This window comes from Haliaeetus leucocephalus, unplaced genomic scaffold, assembly GCF_000737465.1.
Source record: "Haliaeetus leucocephalus isolate CR32 unplaced genomic scaffold, Haliaeetus_leucocephalus-4.0 Scaffold752, whole genome shotgun sequence".
Classification (NCBI taxonomy): domain Eukaryota; kingdom Metazoa; phylum Chordata; class Aves; order Accipitriformes; family Accipitridae; genus Haliaeetus; species Haliaeetus leucocephalus.
Window position 1 is genome coordinate 1,177,084 of NW_010973188.1, and position 20,818 is coordinate 1,197,901.

Consider the following 20,818-nt stretch of genomic DNA (forward strand, 5'->3'; position numbering starts at 1 on the left):
GCAAGGACCTCTGCCAGTTCCCTCAGTACTCTTGGAAGGATCCCATCTGGTCCCATAGACTTGTGAGTGTCCAGATGGCGTAGGAGGTCACTAACTATTTCCTCCTGGATTAAGGGGGCTATGTTCTGCTCTTCATCCTTGCCTTCCAGCTAAGGGGGCGGAGTACCCTGAGGATAACTGGTCTCCCTATTAAAGACTGAGGCAAAGAAGGCATTAAGTACCTCGGCCTTTTCATCATCTCTGGTTGCTACATTCCCTTCTGTATCCATTAAAGGATAGATATTCTCCTTGGGATTCTTTTTACTGTTCACATATTTTAAAAACATTTTTTTCTTGTCCCTTACAATAGTAGCCAGATTGAGTTCTAGCTGAGCTTTTGCCTTTCTAATTTTCTCTCTGTATGACCTAACAAGATTCCTGTACTCTTCCTGAGTTGCCCACCCTTTCCTCCAGAGATGATGAACTCTCCTTTTTTTCTTGACTCCTAGCAAAAGCTCCCCGTTCAGCCAGGCTAGTCGTTTTCCTCGGCGCTTCGACTTGCGGCACATGGGAATAGCCTGGTCCTGAGGCATTAATATTTCCTTCTTAAAGAATGTCCATTCCTCCTGGACCCCTTTGCTCTTCAGGACCATCTCCCAAGGGACTCTCTCAACCAGTGCCTCGAAGAGGCCAAAGTTTGCCCTCTGGAAGTCCATAGTGATGGTTTTGCTGACCACCTTCCTTGCCTCACCAAGAATTGAAAATTCTATCGTTTCATGGTCACTAAACCCAAGACAGCCTCCGACCATCACACCTCCCACCAGTGCCTTCCCTGTTCATAAACAACAGATCTAGCAAGGCTCCTCCCCTGGTTGGCTCACCTACCAGCTGTGTCAGGAAGTTATCTTCCACACACTCCAGGAACCTCCTGGATAGTTTACTCTCTGCTGTGTTGTATTTCTAGCAGATATCTGGAAAGTTAAAGTCCCCCACGAGGACAAAGGCACACGATTCTGAGACTACTGCCAGCCGCTTGTAGAATGATTCATCCGTCTCTTCAACCTGGTCAGGTGGTCTCTAACAGACTCCCAACACAATATCTGCCTTATCGGCCTTCCCTCTCATCCTCACCCATAAGCACTCCACCTTGTCATCAGAATCGTGTAGCTCCGTCAAAACATTCCCTAACATAGAATATTCTACTGGGTATTGAATTTTCCTCCCATGCCATCAAAGACTTGAATGTGTCTTTGGAGGCCTGTAAAAATTGTCAAGCTAAGAATATAAATAGATGTTTGGTTTATTACTTTGTAATATATCAACTAGAAAAAATACATTTGGGAGGGAGGAAGCTTGAAATAAGAATTATCCCAAAGTCTGTCTATTAATATACACAAATATCTTTATAAAACTCTGCAAAGGGCCAAGCTGTGCTGGTGAGGCTGAATTACATTGCTCTTTTCTGGGTTGGAGGGAATAAGCAGAGAGGACTTTAAACCCCTAGCCCACAGAAGTGAAATCCTAGGGAATTCTCCAAACCCACAGTGTTCTCTAGGAATGGGTAACTTGATTACTGTGTTGCTGAATTCCTGTTTACTTCAGCTGGTTTTTGGTGGTGGTGTTTTTGGGTTTGGGGTTTTTTTTTTTAAATATTTCAAACAGTAATATAAATCCTGAAGAAAATAATATGCCTTACTCTTCCAGGAGTGCATAATATACTTATGCTATTCTATTGATCATGCTTTACAATAAGCCCTGGTTTTCTCCTTCTCTTGGATGAATAGCAGGAAGTTTATATTGAATTTCATGGTAATAAATTCAGATTGAATGGATCTGTGAGCACTTTTGCTTTTGAATTTTTTTCAAAATAAACAGTGGTAATTAAGTATGTGTAAAATATCTGTTGCATAGTCTTCTATTTAAAATAAAAATGAAAGAATTAACTTCCTTTAATTATTATCCATTTTATAATTATTATTATTTATTATTACATTGACATTTTAGTAGAAATTAAACTTCCCAATGGCTTTGCCTTTTTGATTCTTGCCAGGTGACTTTCTAAAGCTTCTGTGATAAAACAGCAAACTTTCAAGTTATTCTTATTACAAGAGATTACATTTTAAGTATAAGCTAGTTCTCACTCTTTACAGGTAACCACTGCTTCTACTGTAAGCGCTAGATACAGGAGGGGGGGTTAATACAGGTATTTTCATTCTGCTTTGAAGAGAGGAAAAGGCAGTACTGAAGGAGAGAGAGGCTGCCTTAATTGTTTTATCAACCCCTAAATATGTTTCTGATATCTAGACATTTGTTTATTTATTTATTTATTTATTGTTTTTCTGATTATCTTGTTTTCTGGGTTGATATTCATAAAGCATCTTTGGTTTGACCAGGTAGGGATTTGTTTTCCGTATTGTGAAAGTGGATGGGATTTCGTCTGATTGTTGCACTCATTCTTGCGTATTCTGCACTAGCCATCTTCTTTCATCTATATATTCATCTTTGCAACTACTTATCCCAGCTGAATCTGAGCAAGGCCACCTGTTGCCAGAATCACTGATTTAGTGCTACCTTGTGAGTTGTGTAAATCACCATGATGATGTGCCATGGTGCTTTCATCACAAGCTGTTGCTGTCATTTATCTGTCTGAGACGTGGTGTTCCTGTAGATTTCTTGCCTCCTGTTTTGATGCCTGTGACTTTTAAAAACATATTAATCCAACATACAGTTACACTTGATTTGTCATATTTGCATACATTGACCACATTTACTTTAGAAGTTACCAATGTAAAGTCCTGGGTTGGATAATCAGACTTGTCCTTTGCGTTATCTCCATGCATAGTGCTCAGCATTGCCTTCCCTTTTGACACAGCGACTTTTCTCATTCGCTGTCCACTAAGCAATAGAGTGAAGACTTCTTGCATGCATATTTGTTTGAGATTTTGTTTAGCACCCATTTTCTAGAGCTTTTCAACAGGAGTTTTTGTTGTGGTTTTACTTCTTTTTCTTAAAGACAGTATGAATTCACTTTAACTATTTCACCAATTACCTGCACTTTGACATTTTATGGTAAATCTGTCATTCTGAGACATTAATCATTTCATAGGCTTTTTGTTGCATATTTCACATACACATTGGGTAGATTCACATAGACTTCAATGTCCGTTGACTTTCTCAGTCCATTTTCTTTTTTTTTGTCTTTTTTAATATGCCAGAGAGACAGCATTGCTTAGTGGGCAGAGTATTTGTTGGGGGGTGGAGGGAAGAACACACCAGAATCTGAGATAATATTACTTATTCTATATATTGTCTTTACTGCTTGTTGTTAGGATAGATTTATACAAACACTGAAATTCAAATCAGACTTGTGTTTCCCTGAGCCCAGGGACCAGGTTATGGAAGCATTCAGACTTGTTGGTTCTGAGAACATGTTCCCTACGTTCCATTTTAAAACATCCTTATTCTCAATTTCACTTGATTGCCTTCTGCATTTACTTGAACACGGTACCATGCCTGTGTTCCAGCACATGCCACCAAAACAGCTAAAAATACTTGATGAGTGTTGATGAATTAGGTTCTGTAGAACCAATATTAAGTTGATATATATGGTGTGTATATTGTACATAGGGGACAATCCTGGATACTGAAGCTCCAAGACCTGATCTACACATTATTCCTGAGATCAGTCACAAAATTTTGTCCTCTCCTCTTTGTACCCTTTCTTCTTGACTTAATCAGTCATCTCTGCCAGGCTAAAAAGGAAATCAGATGATATAAACACTGTGGTTTTTAGTGAAAGGTGAAACCTTTATGCCTTTGAAAAGCTTAAGGGTGCTGACAAAAATTCTGAAAAGAAGATAATTAATTATAAGGAAATGCTTGCTGAGATTGAAGAATGTAAGGTTTTTAGATGGATACCCGAGTAGCCCATTTCTGCAGCAACATACTAGGTTTGTAAGTGTTCCTTATAGTGTAGAGGTACAAGAAATACATGTATTCCTTGAGAGTTACAGCATGACTATGTTACTGTATTTTGCTTGATTGTACTGTGGTCACTTTTTAATGCTAAAGATGATCAGTAAAATGGCGAGTTACACATTGCATATTTTATTAGTAGCTAACCCTACCTAGGAGATGCAGGCTAAATGTGAATATGATGGGAAATGATCACTATGTCTGTTAAACCTTATAGATAAGGCCTTGCCAGAATTAAATTTTGCTTTATGAGTAAACGTTAATTTTGTCTTACAAAATAAATTGTAGTCAGAATCTTGCCTGTTGCTCTGCCTTACAACAAACACCATTGTTTTCAGTGGTCAGCCTCACTTAAATATACAACCTGTTTGACCTTCTGTTATTTGCCATGAAGAAGCTCTTTGATAGTGTAAGAAAACTTGCTCTTAGTAGGTTTATTCCTCTTAACTTTATTCTGTTGTTCAGCTTTACCTCAGTCTATCTTGCCCATCTCAGATATTTGTAAATTCTATTGTCCTCCTTCTGTGATTAATTGTTCATACAGGCTAAGAATACTTAAATATTCCCCACCCTAAACATTTGGGTCCCAGTTTGTCCTACAACATTACGCAATTCTGGAAAAGCCTGTCATCTTAAGAGGTCTTTGCCAACTATTGCGAGCTCTGCTCAATGTAACAGAAATTCTAATTTTCTGATTAGGAGGAGAATACTATTCCTCTCTTGCATCCTGTTAAGCAAGGGGTTTTTTTCCAGTCAGCACAGGAACAAATTTGCAGCTTCTGGTAAGGACTCAACAGTGTGGATTACTGCTTTTATGTTATGGAAAGATCCTATGGCAGTACATTGCCTTCTCTGAGTCATAATAGTCTCTCTTTTGAAAATAGCTCTGCATGCAGGCACCCACACGCATGCGCACTCTCAGCACCTTTATAAATAAATATTACTACAAAAATGTTGTCCAGATTATAGATGTCTCCTGTGAAACTGGCCCATTTATCTGCCTGAGGTAAGAAAGGAATGCCTAATACTTGAACTGTTGTTTTGCGGTTATGGTTGTTTACTTTCAAATTCATTGTTGCTTAAGATCATCTAATAACTCATTGAATAGGAGATGGCCAGGTGTTCATGAACTAGGGGTTAAGTTACTATTTTGTCTGTAGCTGTTTCTTACACGCAAAGTCATTAAATACAGGAACTGTTGACATCTCCTTTTACAGTCAGGAGGCCAGTCAGATGTTAACCCATCCAATCTAGAGATTTGTCATAATTAGATTGTTGATATTCAGGATCTAATTTCATTAAAATTCTGAAAAGTACACATTTGCTTATGCTGGCCAAAACAGGTGTGGTCTTCAGTGTTACAAATGTCCTGTGTTGAGATATATGCAGTATTAAGCAATTGATTTATTCACAGTAATGTTTTTACCAGGACAGATTATATCTATGAATCACAAAATGGAAGAATTATTATATCTTTAGGTTCATCCTTTGGGGATTTCTGCACTATGTGCTATGTGGTGTATTTTTTTAGAAGAATGCTCCATCCATTTGTTTCATATACTTGAAGGGATTCTGCTCTTTGCTTTTCTATCACACTGAGTTCCCACAGTAAGAATTGTTTTTTCTCGATACCAGTACTGAACATCATATTACCTCATTACATTCCATTATTTTTCTTGTATCCCTATAAACCAATTTTTCTTTCTTAATGGATTTCATGTACTTCAGCTACATATTTATAAAGTCATTCTGCCTTTTTCCTTTTACCTTGGTTGCTACTTAAACAAGATTTGCCTGACTTTTTGTGCTCTTTCATCATGAGTCAAGTTTCCTGTGTTTTTAAAATTATATCTCTGAATTTTACCCAGCTCTTTGCCTATAAATTTTTAAGGTACAGAGTTACAAATTAAATACTAAAATTTAGTTTATCAGAAACTATTGGAGGGGAGCTACATTTTTTCTGTTCTATAACATGGTAACAGAAGCAAAACTTGTATTTGTTATTTTTGTCTGTCTTGATTCTCTTCAGCCTCATGTGTAAAATTACTGCAGTCACGGATGTGGGTTCAGGTTTTTTCTAGGTGAGTTTCAGTCTGAGGTCACAAGGCTTTGTTTTCTGACCTTGAGGTTAATAGGTAATTCAGTGTAGTAGTAGAAAGGGTTACAGTTTTCCTCCCTTCCATTAGCAAACCTTAGTATGCTTGTATTGCTGTTACAAGGAGGCACATGCTGATTTACTTTTTTCACTGTTTTATTCTTCTCAGAGGCTGTGGTTCAATTTACTGCATTCCTTGGAGGTTTGACATGTCAATTAGATGTTATCAACAGTAATAGAAGGGCGGTTGCTGTAAATGTGAAGTTTTTACAAGTGGGCCATGAAATCATACCCAAGGGAATGTGAGAGAGAAGTGCAATAAATACAGTGTTAGTCTACATGCTACAAAGGAACTGATTAATAGGGAGCATGATTCTGTCTTATATCTCTAAAAATATTGTTTATCTATTTGCTGTTAATCAGCTATTCCGTTTGTATGAAAATTTATGTAATAAAAATAGCTTACAGTCTGTTGTAGGATTATGGAGGGAAGAAGTCTTCAAAGTTAAAAGCAGCCTGCTAGTTGTATTAGTGGATATGTTAATGTGTTGGATGGTTTTTCATATCTTTGCTATCTACATGAACATCAGGAACAATAACTATTTCTAATAGTAAGCACAACAAAAATAATTCAACCTCTAGGATTGTGCAAGCTTGTCTTCTGCATGTGTGCTCTGGTGTACACAAAAGTACATAAGATGAACTCATAGGTCAGGTTACTCAAGTTCACAGCCTCTGTCCACCACCACTGCCATCCCCCAAGGACATATGTGTAGATACTACATGCACAGTTCTTGACACGGCATAGAAATTTGGCTCATGGCATTCTGCCAGCCGGTTACCAGAAAATTGCTAATAATTTCATTTTGTTTAAGATCTTTAAATATAAACTTTCTGTCTGGAAGTACAGGAAGACAACCTGTTGAAATTGAAAAAATGTGTGAGGAAGGTAAATTATATGAGTACATGGCTTATGCAGTACAAAAATGCTACTGGATGTCTACATTGGCATGTGAATATATTTGAAAATTGGTTACTACATTTAGTTAGAAAAATAATTACTACATTCAGTTTTACTATTGCTCAATTTGACTATATTTTAACATTTTCTTTATGCAATATTTTTTTCTAAAACAGCAAGTATGTCAGCACTGAAGCTGTGAAAGCAGGGGTTGCTATAAGGAATCTATTATGCTAGAAGCTTTATAAAGATGTCAGAAAGTCAATATAGATTTCATTAGATCTATTTTATGTCAGAATTTTTATTCTAATAGATCTGCTTTATCAAGCCCATGTTTGGTTTCTACAATAAATCGTATACAATAAAACATTTATAGCAGTTCAGTAAAGTGTTCTTATTTGTTTGGATTAGTGGGAGGGACCAATCATAGGGCAGAAATAACTACCAATTTTGTTCACATGCTTTCAAAATTAGGTGTTCCTTATGGGATGTATATATAGAATAAAAACTTCTGAGGGGAGTTTTCCCAGAAGGTGGGAATACATTTTTTTACATGTCAATATATAAAGCTGTTATGTAACAAATACTGCGACAGGTGATTTTTAGTATTTAGTATTCTCATTTATTCTAGATACTCATTATATTTCTCTTAGCCATTTTTATTACCTCTGCCATTAGTACTTCAAGTCCTTTTTGGTTTTTTTTTTCTCCTTATTAGACTGGATAAAGTATATTTTCTATCTCATCAATGGACTTACAGCATAAGCATAAATATAACCAAGATGTATCATTAGGTGAGTTTTGCCTCTGCCGCTGAGAGCAAGCTGTTACTTCTAGCTTGCACCTTCCTTGCTTCCTTAGAAGTACTATGTTTGATGGGCCACCTTTTGAGAGAGTGCTATCATGGTGACAGCAGAATAGATGGAAACTCATTTTTAGGTCTCAGGTTTTGGTTGAGGCTGGCGGGGCTAGAACCACACTTAATTTGACTTTAATTTAAAAACCAAAATGTAGATCACCTTTGATTCCTCATGATATTTTCTTTCTCATGCTTTGTCTTCCCCCTCAGTGGCTTGGGAGGCTGGATGGAAAGGGGGTGGCTGAGCCAGCTACCCAGTTTGATTTCTGTGCTTTATGAGTGTGACTCTGAATTAGTACGTTAAATTACAGCTTTAACAGGAGAGGGAGTATTACTTCGCTTTATTGTCTAGTACTGTTGCGGTGGAAAATGTGTCTTTTATAGGCAATTTATAAGGTAGCTGTAGACCTTTTTAGTATTTTATAAAGAAAAATGTCTGTATAGCAGTAACTGTTATAGCATTTTTAGTGCGCTTCTGTGTTTATTTTGTTCGTACTCCATAGTAGAGGTTAGTATGGTATTCATTAATAAAGCAAGGGGTGTAACACATCATGCAGAACATACTACGGTACTTCTCGAGTTTCAGTTGGCTTGCTTTTGCGTGCATGCAATTTTTTATTTGGCAGCATCACATGCTAGTTACTTGCTGTGTTGTTTACATCAGTACAGTCATCAGACTGATATATGGAAAGACAACACAACTCTTCTTTTATTTTCCTGTCATCTGCTTTTACAAATATCTCCTCACTATTCCATCATACTGAATGCTGTATTTCATTAAAACAATATGTAGTCACAGTTGAAAAAGTCCACATTCAAATAAGCTAAGAAGTGTTTTGTTACTTAATATATAGAACAAGGCATATGTGGAGAAGTGTTAGAAAGGAAAATGGAGGTTACTTGCTGGTAATTGACATTTTTCAGGGTCTGTTGTTAATTTCTACATTTGCTTCCAACTCTGTTTTGCTTTTCTTCTTAGAGTGAGGAACAAAAGATGGAGGTTGTATGTCACCTTGGAAAGTGAGGAGACACAATGTGCACAGACAAAATATACATGCTTAGCCTAAAGCAAGCCATGATATGAATATGTTATGGTTATTACAGCTTGATGAATGTTAGTTACATGTAACAGCTTTCCCTTTTATCTTACATCTTTGGCAGAACTTGGTTTCAGCTATAATCCATGTTGCTCTGGTGATCCCACAGTGTGGTAGTACTCTGTAGTGCCAGTGGCTCATTAGAAAACTTCAATAAAAGATAAGCTTCCACTTCTTTCTTAATTTGTTCTTTCTGGAAGAGAAGGAAATAACGGGAAAGTGTCACTATTTATATCCTATTATATTTAATAAATGTTTAGAAAGATAGCAGCTTTTCATAGAAATAACTAGGGAAGGGTTCCAAATGCTGAGAAAAGCTATTAAATTCTTTAAGAGGTGAATTCCTATTTTGGAGCTACAGACAGCTTAAGCAATAGCAAGCTATTGCTATCATTTACCTGGACATCAGTATTTCTTGCATTCTTCTTGCAATAGTCTAATAAAGAAAAAGGCAGGAAGAAACATGAAAGTGGAGGGGTTTCTAATGATTTTCTTCTTCCTCTGAATAGAATATGTTGAAGAGATTGTGGGATGCACAAAGCCATTGAGTTTTCAGTGACAGCTGTTGCTGTTGGAGAGATGAAAGCACTTGGCCCAAGAGTGTTTATATATTTGAGCAGAGAAAGTGATTTTCATTGCAAGGAGCTCTAAGTGACACCGGCAGAGTCAGAGAATAAGAGAGCAAAAGATAATTATCTAAATTATGTTCAGACTATTATAGAAGACGAATATAGTTAAAATGTAATTAAATATGACAGGCTTCCAGGATGCAAGCATGGCTTTGGAATGCTAATCATCAATTACTGGATCTCCTTAGGGGAGCCAGGCAGAACAAGAGAGTTAGAAGTCGGGTGGCTGAGGCGAGATGTAGAGTGTTAAATAAAACACTGGAGGACTGTAACAAGGCTAATTTCTTTTGGAAAATGGAGCTGTAGTGTCAGGGGACCTTTGCTAGCCGAACAACTTGTAGTGCTGCATTTCAGCTTGAGGACCCTGGTATAAATCTAAGTAGGCTGCTAGTCCTGAGTCTTCTCTTAGAGATGTAAACCTCAGCTTGAGGTAGTGATTATTTCTGTTGTGAAAGTAATGACCAGGACTGCTGCAGATTGAGCAGCAAATCTAAAATGAATCAACCAGCAAGACAGGTGTGAAAGCAGAAAAGAAGATCAACACTTCCTGAATACTTAAAAGCTAAACCCTGAAAAATCAATTTGTTATAGGGCCACTAATAAGGAGTACAGGGATACAGAAAGTCCAAATACGAAAATGCCAGTTTATGGGAGAAGTAAGTTCTGATAGCTTCTTTATGACCATGTCCGAGGTAAAGAAGGTGAAAGTATTACCACCAGCTTGAAAGGTTTGTTTGCTTGGCATATGGGGAGTGAAGGTGAAGAAATGGTATCTATTACCCAGAAGTATCTAATCCCAGACCAAAAATGAGGTGCTTTTGATATGTTTTAATGCTGCTGTTCACGGAATACAGTGACTTATGTATCAGTCAATACCAGAGCTATGTATAAAGTTTGGAGGAAATTTTTGTAAAGATCGCCGAAAGTGATTTTGAGGATAGAAAGACTAGCTTTTGTGAGGTAAATATAAAATAAGCACATACACATGGCATGACTACAAAACAATTTGCAAAATAAAATTTCTACAGAGGAACTGAAATTATTACAATAGTACCGGAAGAGATAACTAGTAGTAAAAGAAGAAGATTAAAAAGAAACTTAAGGGTTACCTGTGATGCCTTTAATTTAGTCAAGAAACAGCACTGAACAGTTGTTATGGCTTGATACATAAATAGAAGTCTTACTGAATTTGTTATATCAGAAAAAAATGCAAAAAGAGGGCAGATATGCCTTGATAATATTCTGTCACTAATCTCTCTTCTCATATGGGTATAGTTACACTGCATAAATTATCTCTTTGCTGCATAATTATATCTGTACTGGAGAGGTATTGCTTTGGTATATATTGATGTTCTCAAATGTACTGTTACAGTCAAAATCAGTGCAGCTTTCTAGTGAAGAAGGTTTGCCTTGCTTATTTCAAAAGAGACTTTTTCCAAATCTATTTGGGTTGTTTTCTACTTTGTTTTTTCCTTTTTGCTAAGGAAATAAACTAAGAGACCTAATTTTCTCATTATCCCATCAAGTACTAATTCTCTAGTGGCAATATTCTTGAATTTTAATAACTTGAATTTTAATAACTGTTCTACAAATTGTTTATAATTTTGACTTTCTTTTTCCAATGGAAAAGGAATAAAATGGACACATACCAAAACAGTAAATATTCTCAGGACCAAATTTATTGAAAAACCTATCACCCTTCAAGTCTCAGGTCCTCAAGAAATTTTAGTATTTTCTATCATGTTTTAATATTATTAAAAGCGTAATATAATCCTATCCTAATAACAGCATTGTAGCAGAAAGTAAGGACTTGTAATGCAGTGGGAAGTGGAAGAACCTGGGAGCTTCCTGGAAGAGCTGATCTAGAAGTGTGTTGTCAAAAGGATCTTCAGAGGTCTTTTTCTCAACCTCTCTTAATATCTGTCATGCTTTTCAGTTTGTATTCCCAAATAGATGCGTCAGCTTCCTTGTTGTCACTTCATATGACAGACAATGGCATTTAGTGCCATCTTTGGAAAATTTGCACTGAACTCTTGCAGTGTGTATTTGACCAGTGCTCAGAAGTACTATAAATAAATACAGACCCATTTATGTTCTAATCTATGATCCCTAATTAACCTATTTTCTTGTCACAGAACACAAGCTCTATCTCAGAGGCTAGGAAGGCATGGGCTGTTCTTAATGACTTCTTTAGGATCTTAAACTCTTTTATTTAGAATAGCTTCAGAATATTTTCCAAATCACTATATAGGGAAATCTGATTTTTACATCATCACTCTCCCTGCATAAAGTGTGTGCGTGTGTAATTGTGAAAGCATGTACATAATGCAAACTATGGCAATACTTTGTTATGAGAAGTAGTAGTGTTGCAATCATCTGATTGTCTCAGCCACTCATCTTTGGGACTCTATACTTCAAGGTAACAAAGTTACATTAGGCCATGAAGATTGACTGACTGGCTGTACTAGAATAATATGAGAAGGAAACTCAAGAAGAATTGTTCTCCTGTTTAGGGAAAAAAATGTTTAAATCATAGCAGTCTTTCAGATCTTGAGACAGATCAAGGAAATAGTCCATTCTCATTTTATATTTTATTTAGAGCTTGAAGAAACAGCCTGAGCTTTAAGATAAGGAGGACATAGCCATATAAGGGGTATAAATAAACCATGCTGTGAGATAGATAACTGCTGTATCTCTGAGGCCTGACACAGACCACGACTTTATATTATGATGAGTAACTGTAATTACATCCATTGCTTCGTGCAGTAATACCAGTAAACTACTTGAAATTAGGTCTTGATTGGGCTCATAATCTTCTTTAAGCAAATGTAACCTGACAGCAGTAATAAAAGTAATAGTCAACTAAATTAAACCCAGAAATGCTATGTTTGTGACAAAGAGGTTTTCCTACTAAGGGAAAATTCAAGTGCCTGACAAGTAGTCAGCAACCAAGCTGTTCACACTGCCAGGCTTTGTGGTAGTCTTCTGGTGGCGAGTGGTGTTTTATTCCAGTTTTGCTTCCGTCCCTTATTTCTTATACGAACACTTCTGAAGGTATTCTGAACACATTCAGGAAAACTATCCAACGTTTTTCTTCTGTAGTGAGTTAAACAAGTTATACTTAACTACATTTTATTTCTGAAGTCATCTGTGATAGAGTCTAGTTTTGCTAAGAAGTTAAATTCTGTATATAGCTTCCATGTTTTATGAATATAAAAATTTAAATTCTAATGTGTTCAAGTACTAATCTAGTGTAGTGGAAGAGTGGCATCAAACTGAAACCTCTAGTTCCTATTATTCTTTTTGTTTCTTCTGTTTTACTGTCAGTGTGTTCTGTAAGCACAGAAGTATGGTAGGAATAAGTGTCCTTTTCTGGCTGTGTGTTAGGCTACCTGAGGTGTTGTACCTTGCCCAAATCAAAAGAGTATGAATGAGGAAGGAAGATTTAGTGGTCCGAATCTGCCTATAGTGTTCTCAGTGTAGCCCAAAAAGTTACCCTCCAGCTCTGGGGGTGGTCTATTCTCCCCACTATCTCTGTGTCAGCATAAGGAAATCCTCACAACCTGAACTGTGAAGAATGTTTTATGTCACTCGTAATTTATTGGAAGGACCTTGGCCCACACAAGGGAAGCTTGGCTCCTCTGCCTCCACTGCTTCACTTAGAGTCAGAAGAGTTTGTCTGAGGTTTTGGGTGGTGTTTTTCCCCTAGAGTTGTAATTTTCTGTAACCAAGCTCTGATGATTTCTTATGGGTAGTTAACAGATAGATGCATTTCCTTTTATTTACCTGATCTTTTGTTTATCTAATACAGTCAATATTAGTCAAGTATTTTAGACTTTGATTCAGGTTTTTTATATGCAAATTATAGTAGTATAAGGTATGTATGGGAAACATATAAGCAGACTCAAGGCACGTAAATATAAAAATGAACAAGGAGTGCTGGAAATTCAGGTGATGAAAAGTGTTTCTCTATTTGCCCTGTTAAGTGATAATAGTATGTACTGTCACTTGAGTGGATTCTCTGTATATTTTACTGCAAGCTGTTGTGACAGTGTTTAATATTTGTATGTCTTTCTGGACTTTTTTGTAGATCCTGGCAAACAATCAGTTTTGATAAACAGCCTGCATCTTTTATCAGAATAGTTGGAACTCACAACACAGCTAATGAGGTAAGGAACTTTTAAGAAAATCTATATTCTTCATGAATATACAACAGTACAGTTGCCTTCTAAAATGTATGTATTTGCATAAGATTGTCTTATAATTAATTTTCATACCTGGTAAATCAGTTAACCAATAGTGGCCAAACCAAGAGATTTTTTTCAATTCATTTTATACAGAAAAAATATATTTTGCCCTAACCGATCAAGTGCAATACCATCCTCTTTTTGTTTACTTGTGCTTCTGTCTTTCATAATTGTGTATTGTCTCAGAGGAAGTCCAGATTTTATAGCTGACTTCAGTGAAACAATTTACAATATGTGAATTTAGGAATACATGAAAGTCTTTGTGAGATTAGGACCTTATATGATGAGATTGTAAGAGGCACTAAAAGCTGCTGCTCCTGTATGTATGCGTGCATGTCTACGTCCCACACATGTAGTTCACCACAAAACATTGTATTTTCACACTTTCCAATTTATTTTGGTTAGCACTACTACATTTGTAGTAATTAGTTTGTCAACTCTAACAGTATTAGGAGTCAGGATTTCTGATCATATTTAGTATGTGGGGTTGCTGGTTCTTAAGCATTGGAAGAATTGTCAAATAGCATTGTTCATGTCCAATTTCAGAGCAATTATTGCAAACATATGCACCACCAGATGTCAACAATGTCTCAGCAGACAGTTGGAAAGAAGCTGACCAATCAACTGAACTGGGAATATAATTTTCTTTGTTTCTTTTTTCTAAGCACTCTCTCTTGCAGTGTACAGTTCAGTCTTAATCAGTGAGTTCTTAGAAATACAGAGTCAGAAACTGACTCCAGAGTTGTTGTACATGAGTTAAGAAGGCCTTTTCCATTACTGATCCATACAGTCAGTCTCATTTGTTGTCATGCCAGGCTTTCTAAATTCTCATCTCTTTATTAATAAAGAATGAGTTACATTGCATAAACTTGGCAAATCAGCCTACCTGAAACATTGCCTCCAACTTTTAATTCTTAAAGTTAGCTTTAAGCCCTGAAGAGTAAGGGGCTTTTAAACATAATTCTAATTTCAAATTGGTTACTATGTCCAAGGAATTTAATATCCTGTGTAGTTCTTTATATGGAGCACTGCATAACTATAGTGAAGATCAGCATATGCAAATTGAGGTTACAGCTATTCATGTAGTGGCTCAATGGAACTATAAACACATGCTGCTGTTCTAGGTCTTTTCCTCTTTTGTCTTTAAAATCTGTACCCAACATTAACTTTTTTTTAAAAACTATTTCTCCTAAAGCTTGTAGAGGAGGAACATTATCAACATGCACATACTGACGTGCAGAAAACAGACTCCGCAATCAGTGAGATTGTAAAGTAGGTATGTTCATTCAGTGCTGGGCGGCACGGGGGGTAGTCCCACCAAAGTCGTGTGCGCCTGACTCGGCAGTTCACTTCAAGTTTATACAGTCAGGTGTCACATATTCACCATACAGCTATACATATGCATGACCTATCCCGGCTTCATATTAAAATTAGCTCCAAGAAGTCATTTCCATAGTCTCCTCTCAACTGTGCTTGCGCAGTGCCTCCTTATGGTGGTCGTCTGGTGGTCGCAGAGATGAAGATAGACGACTCCTCTTCATCTCCACTAGTAACCTCTTTTCTTGCGCAGGCTCAGTGGTTTCTTGGTATTCACCCAAGCCACAAGACCAGTCTTGGCTGGTTCTTGGGACCAGCTCCTGCTTCTTATCAGGAACTGTCTCTGCCTCGCTGGCTGGTTCTTGGGACCAGCTCTTCTTATCAAGGACTGTCTCTGCCTCAGCTAATTTCAACAATGTAAGCGCTAAACTTTATCTTTCATCCCCCTTTATTGTATCTACTGAGATTCTTTTGACTCCCCTTGTCTCAATACTGCTAAATTACATTGGTTTGATATATATTAAACAGATGGTCTGTAACATTTTGTCATAAATTTTCATTTTCCAAAGAAGGCAGCAAAGTATTTTTCATACTTCCAGTTTAAATAATAACAGTGTAACCAAAGTCTTGGTTTGTTCTGGAGTCTTGGTAGTCTTTTCAGTAAGAACACAAGCAGTTTCCAGAATTATTTGCCCACAGCTGGTTGTATTTTATGTCAAACCATTCCCATTTTAAACAGAAGATGCTAATGGCAGCATATTCTTATCAAGGAGTTTTACTGTCCTAGGTACAAAAATACTCCCTACTTGTTCTACCAACACATACCTTTGAACTTTGAAGCGCAATCTGTACTTTCCAAAGGGAAGAGTTGATTTTTGGAATTGTAAAAAATCCCATAAAATTTCTCCATTTTGTGAATGATTTCATCTTCCAAACTCATCTTTGCCTTTGCCATGTTTTCCATGTTTTGGAAGGCATGATGTTCACAGATTTTTTGACCTGGCATTTGAGTACTTTTGGTATGTTAGAACGTGATAAAGGGTAATTTTTTTTTTTTCTCTACCTTCCAGACATCTTACTTTTATAACGAAAAGGATTATTTTTCCTTAGCCCTTCTTATCATTTATTTGTCAGACAGGTCACCTGATACTTTGCCTGTGTAAGTTTGATTTTGTTATTCCTCTTCAGTATTGCTGACCTGGAAAGGACACCTAGTTGCTTATGTGAGAGCTTTATCTTACAAATTACTGCACCAGTGTATATGTACTTGGCCTTCCTGCTTTGTATGTTGGACCTTTCTTAAAATATCCATGAGAAGTATAATATGCTGTTGATAAGAGAATAATGCTGAACTGTCATCTCTGCCTCTTTAGAGAAACACATGCAAGATTATTTGTTTTAGTAATACTGTTCTGGAATACATAATTCTGATATTGGATGAAGCAGATGAGCTCAATTGTATTTCTCTGTCCTCTGCTTCTTTCACAAGCTGTGTTCTCTGTACTTTGAAGTGGCAGAGTAACTGAAAGTAATGTTGTAAATTCACAGGCTTGTTAATGTGCAGATGCTGAGTTGAGCATTATTAATTTAGTATGAAAGAATCGGTAAAAATGAAAGTTATAATTTAGGAATTGGGTACTTCAGACTTTATAGACTAGTATTACCTAAATTTCAGTGGTATCCATACTATATTTAAAAAAGCATGCATCGCTATGTAAAGTGAAGTTTTAAATGAGAAACACTATTGGTGTACGATACAGTAGAAATATGGAATCTTCTGACTTGGAGACCTCCACCCCATTCTTTAGACTGTGCTGCCTTTCAAGGAAAGTAGCATATTACAGAGGTGCACTGATGAGATAATGTTTGTTCCCACAAATCCTGATGCTGATAAGTGTGGCTGGAAAAATGAAAATAGCTGTTACTTTAAAAACATGGGAGCGGGATGAGTATAAAAGGGGCTTCTCAAGCGTAGCTGAATGCAAAAATTGGCTTCTCAAGAATTGTAACAGATGGAGAGAATTCATGCCACTGTAGAAATTAATTCAGCTTTAGAAAAAAATCTCACCAGAAGAAATGCAGAGAAAAAACATTTTGTGCATGTGTGTATGTGTGTGGGTACAGGTGTAGATTTGTAATCTGTTCATATGTGTATATATAAAGGCATAGCGATACATCTTTATATGAGCATGTGTGTATATATAGAAATATAAACATGCATCGCTATGTATCTGTATAAAAAACTGCAAGAAATCTTACACTGAGAGGCACAAGAAAATATAATGGGGTTAAAAAAAACAGTGACTGAGAATATTTTTTTATTCGTTTCATGTATGCTGTCAGAATTTGAATTAACTAGCAACTTCCTCAGAAAAGACTCAGGGGCTATTGCAGACATGTCATTGCAGACGTCTGCTCAATGTGCACTGGAGCAGGGGTTGTCAAAAAGAGTAATAGGATTTTCAGTAATATTGAAGAAAGGCTAGAAAATATAATATTCTGTAGTCTTGTATGAATATGTAGTATACCCATGTCTTGTTTATGGTATTTGATTTTGCCCACATTAACTTGAAAGGGTCTGGGAAAAGGCCGTTAAGATTATAAGAGATTACCTTTGCTTGTGAGAGGAGCTTTAAAGACATGATCTACGTGCAAGAAGAATGATAGAAGATGTCATAAAAGCACACAAAATTAAGTTAAAACAATAATTTTAAAATTCAGTTTTTAATATTCTCAAGCTTTAGATATAAAACTACAATGCATGAGAAAATAGCAAATTTTAAATCAGTATAGGAAAAGATGTATGTAGTATGTGGCAAATCTGTGCAATTTGTAGCAATGAGAAATCACGTAGAAAGAAGTTTTGCAACAATTTTAAGGACTTCGTCCCCCTTCTTCTCCCAGGCACTTCAAGAACAAGTAGAAGTAAGGGTAAGTAAAGTAGAAAATAAATTGGAAAAAACACTTAAACAGATGGTCCTCTTGCTCTAAGATACCGTCACCTGTACAGTGGTCCCTGGTATTGTTTGAAACATCAGAAAATGATCACTGGTTGAAATGGAATATTTCATCTGATGAAGCAGTGGCCTCCTTGGACACTCTGACTGCCTTTCTACATACTCCAGGATATGTCTGTGGAGCTACCATTCCTATTACAGCTGAGGGAAATCTTGAAATCAATTCATATTGATAATGATTTAAATTTCATTTCCAGTGTGTATGAACGTTCAGTCTTTTGAGGAAGTAATTAGATCATAAGATATGTTTAAGACAATTAATATAATTGTTGTTGTCATCTGATAGCATGTAGTAGGTATTTATGATGCTTGGTAAAGAAAAAAAATCATTTACAAATATCTCTATCCACTTTGGAACCATATTTCTGATCTTAGTGCCATACGTAAAGCTTGGTATAATTTGAAGGCCTTCTCTTGCTCCACTTGTTTCGCTTTATGTTTATATGGCCCATGGATACATGTTTTTGACCTCATGGTGAAACATTCTAATTTGACTAAGTACCTTGGCATTGATCTGGCCTGCATACTTCCATATAGTCTTCATCTTAATTTGATCATGCTTTTGCCAGCATTTAAGTGTTTTCTTTATCTTCATTTTCTGTTCTCTCCAGGTGTTTCACTGTGTGCATTTTGAGTGCCCAGCACAAAACAGTACCCACAAGGATGAGAGTAGTAAGGAAGTGGCAACAACAGAGGTGGGGACTGGTGGACAACAGCTTGTTTCTCTCCCTGTTCGAGCTGCAAGCACTAATTCCTTGCATTCCCCTCCTGGATCCACCTCGCGTTCACATGCTCACCAACCGTAAAGGAGATTGAAAGGGAGCTTTTGTAGCCCCGCTGACTTTATATGAAATTATTTGGAACCTTCTTGTGCTGGCACCTTTTCTTTCTTTTTCTCTGTGAACAAAGGGGACCATGTCTGAAAGCTGGAAATGCTGAAATGGAAAAGGCTTTTCCCAAGGACATGAAGAGACTGCTTCACTCTCTTCAATTTGTTCAAATCAGACTGGTCTCCGAGAAGGGAGAAAATAGGTCTTCAATCTTCATCAAGTACCCCATTAACACCCTACCTCTCTAATCTAACCAAGGCAAGGAGAACAGAAGGAAATAAAAGGCAGAGCCACAGTGGAAATCTAAAATTACTCGGGCAGAATGGAACACGTATGAAATAAGTATTTGTTCTCTGAAGGCTTCCATTAGCAAAGAAAATGTTTATGGAACACATCAGTCCAGAATATATGTTATTTTTAAAAGTTATTCTTCATTCATATTCCTTTGTAGCTAGTAATCTGTTTTCTAAATTGTTTTGACTCTGTATTCCACTTTGTCTCTTATTTTTGACTGTAGCAAGTGCTGTGCAGTAGATTAAGGAAGTATCAAACATGTTTACCTACTGAGGTGCAAATTCCCTCATTCATCAGTGAAATGACAAGAAAAACCTTCATGATATCAACAAACTAATTAGTGGATGCTATATTAATCTTGACCTTAGTTGACTTTTCAAAGTACAAAATTTTCATTTCTTACACTCAAAAAGGATATTCCTAAATTAAGCATCCATCTTGAAGAAAAACATATTTTTCACTCTTGAAGATGATTACTTAAATTTTACTTGTATTTGTAAGAAAACTTGCAACAGATCATAAAAAATGTTTGGTTTAGAAAAGTGGAACTGCATCTGGTCTCTGACAAGCAGTTGTTCAGAATACAAAAAGAAGAATTTGCAGATACTTTTTTTTTTCCCAAGAAAAAATATTTTACAGTCTGGACCTAAAAATTCAAAGGCTCTGTATGCATAAACTTTTTTCATAATCTTCATAAAATATGATGCTTTTACACTGTATATAAAAGATATGTCTCTTACTATACAATCACAGAATGTGTTATTCATCTCGGTCTGGGTTACATTGCATGCTACTTTGCTTATTCTAAGTATTTCCACACTGATGATGATGCAGTCTCTTACCCTCCTGATCTACGTGACTTTTAGGAAGAGCTCCATGTTGGTCTTTCAGTATGGTATAAAGTGATTTTGTATTAAGACAAACGCTGATGTAATTGACAAAATTGATTAGGAGGGTTGTTACTCCTCACAAAGTATATCGTATTGGAAATGTCAGCTATCCAGTTTTATGAACTTGGAATTTCCTGTGGTGACAGATAGCCTTGTCAGAAGAAAAACAAGCTAGTGTAGGATAAATAGGGTTTTCCTTTGCATAACCATAGTGATAAAATGAGTTATATCACCACAGCAAATAGTATGTTCATTTATCACACTACTTAATTTGAAAGAATTTCCCTGTTGCATACTGGTTGTGCTAAAAACAGGAAGAAATATAGCAAGTGGTAGCAATGAATCAGTAGAAACTTTGAAGGAGAAAAGCTTCCTTTTTTTTGTTTCAAATAAAATTGATTAGGCTTTATCAATAATATTATAATATTTTTCATTGCCAGATTGCAGTTGAGTTCTGACATTTACATACAGCCCTATCCCTTCCCACTGCTGTCTTCTGACTCATGAATGTCTGTCAGTGAAGATGCATGCCCATTGTGTTATATATAGCTTATAATATGTGCCACAGCTGCCTCAGATGGTCTGGAATTCTGAGGCAGGATACTGCTTGTGCTGGCGACCACCTAGC

The 20,818-nt window shown here is 36.5% G+C and overlaps 1 protein-coding gene across 4 annotated transcripts in view; it reads left to right on the forward strand.

Moving 5' to 3' along the window:
• Positions 1-19,490, forward strand: part of BTBD9 (BTB (POZ) domain containing 9) — a 131,653-nt gene extending 112,163 nt beyond the window's left edge. For 3 of the 4 annotated variants that reach the window (XM_010581132.1, XM_010581134.1, XM_010581135.1), the window contains 3 exons: positions 13,686-13,764; positions 18,064-18,090; positions 18,788-19,490. In XM_010581132.1, coding sequence (XP_010579434.1) covers positions 13,686-13,764; positions 18,064-18,090; positions 18,788-18,982 — 301 coding nt within the window. In that variant the 3' untranslated portion in view covers positions 18,983-19,490. The remainder of the gene's footprint in view (positions 1-13,685; positions 13,765-18,063; positions 18,091-18,787) is intronic. The other variant, XM_010581133.1, reaches the window with a different exon arrangement.
• The last annotated feature ends 1,328 nt before the right edge of the window (positions 19,491-20,818 follow it).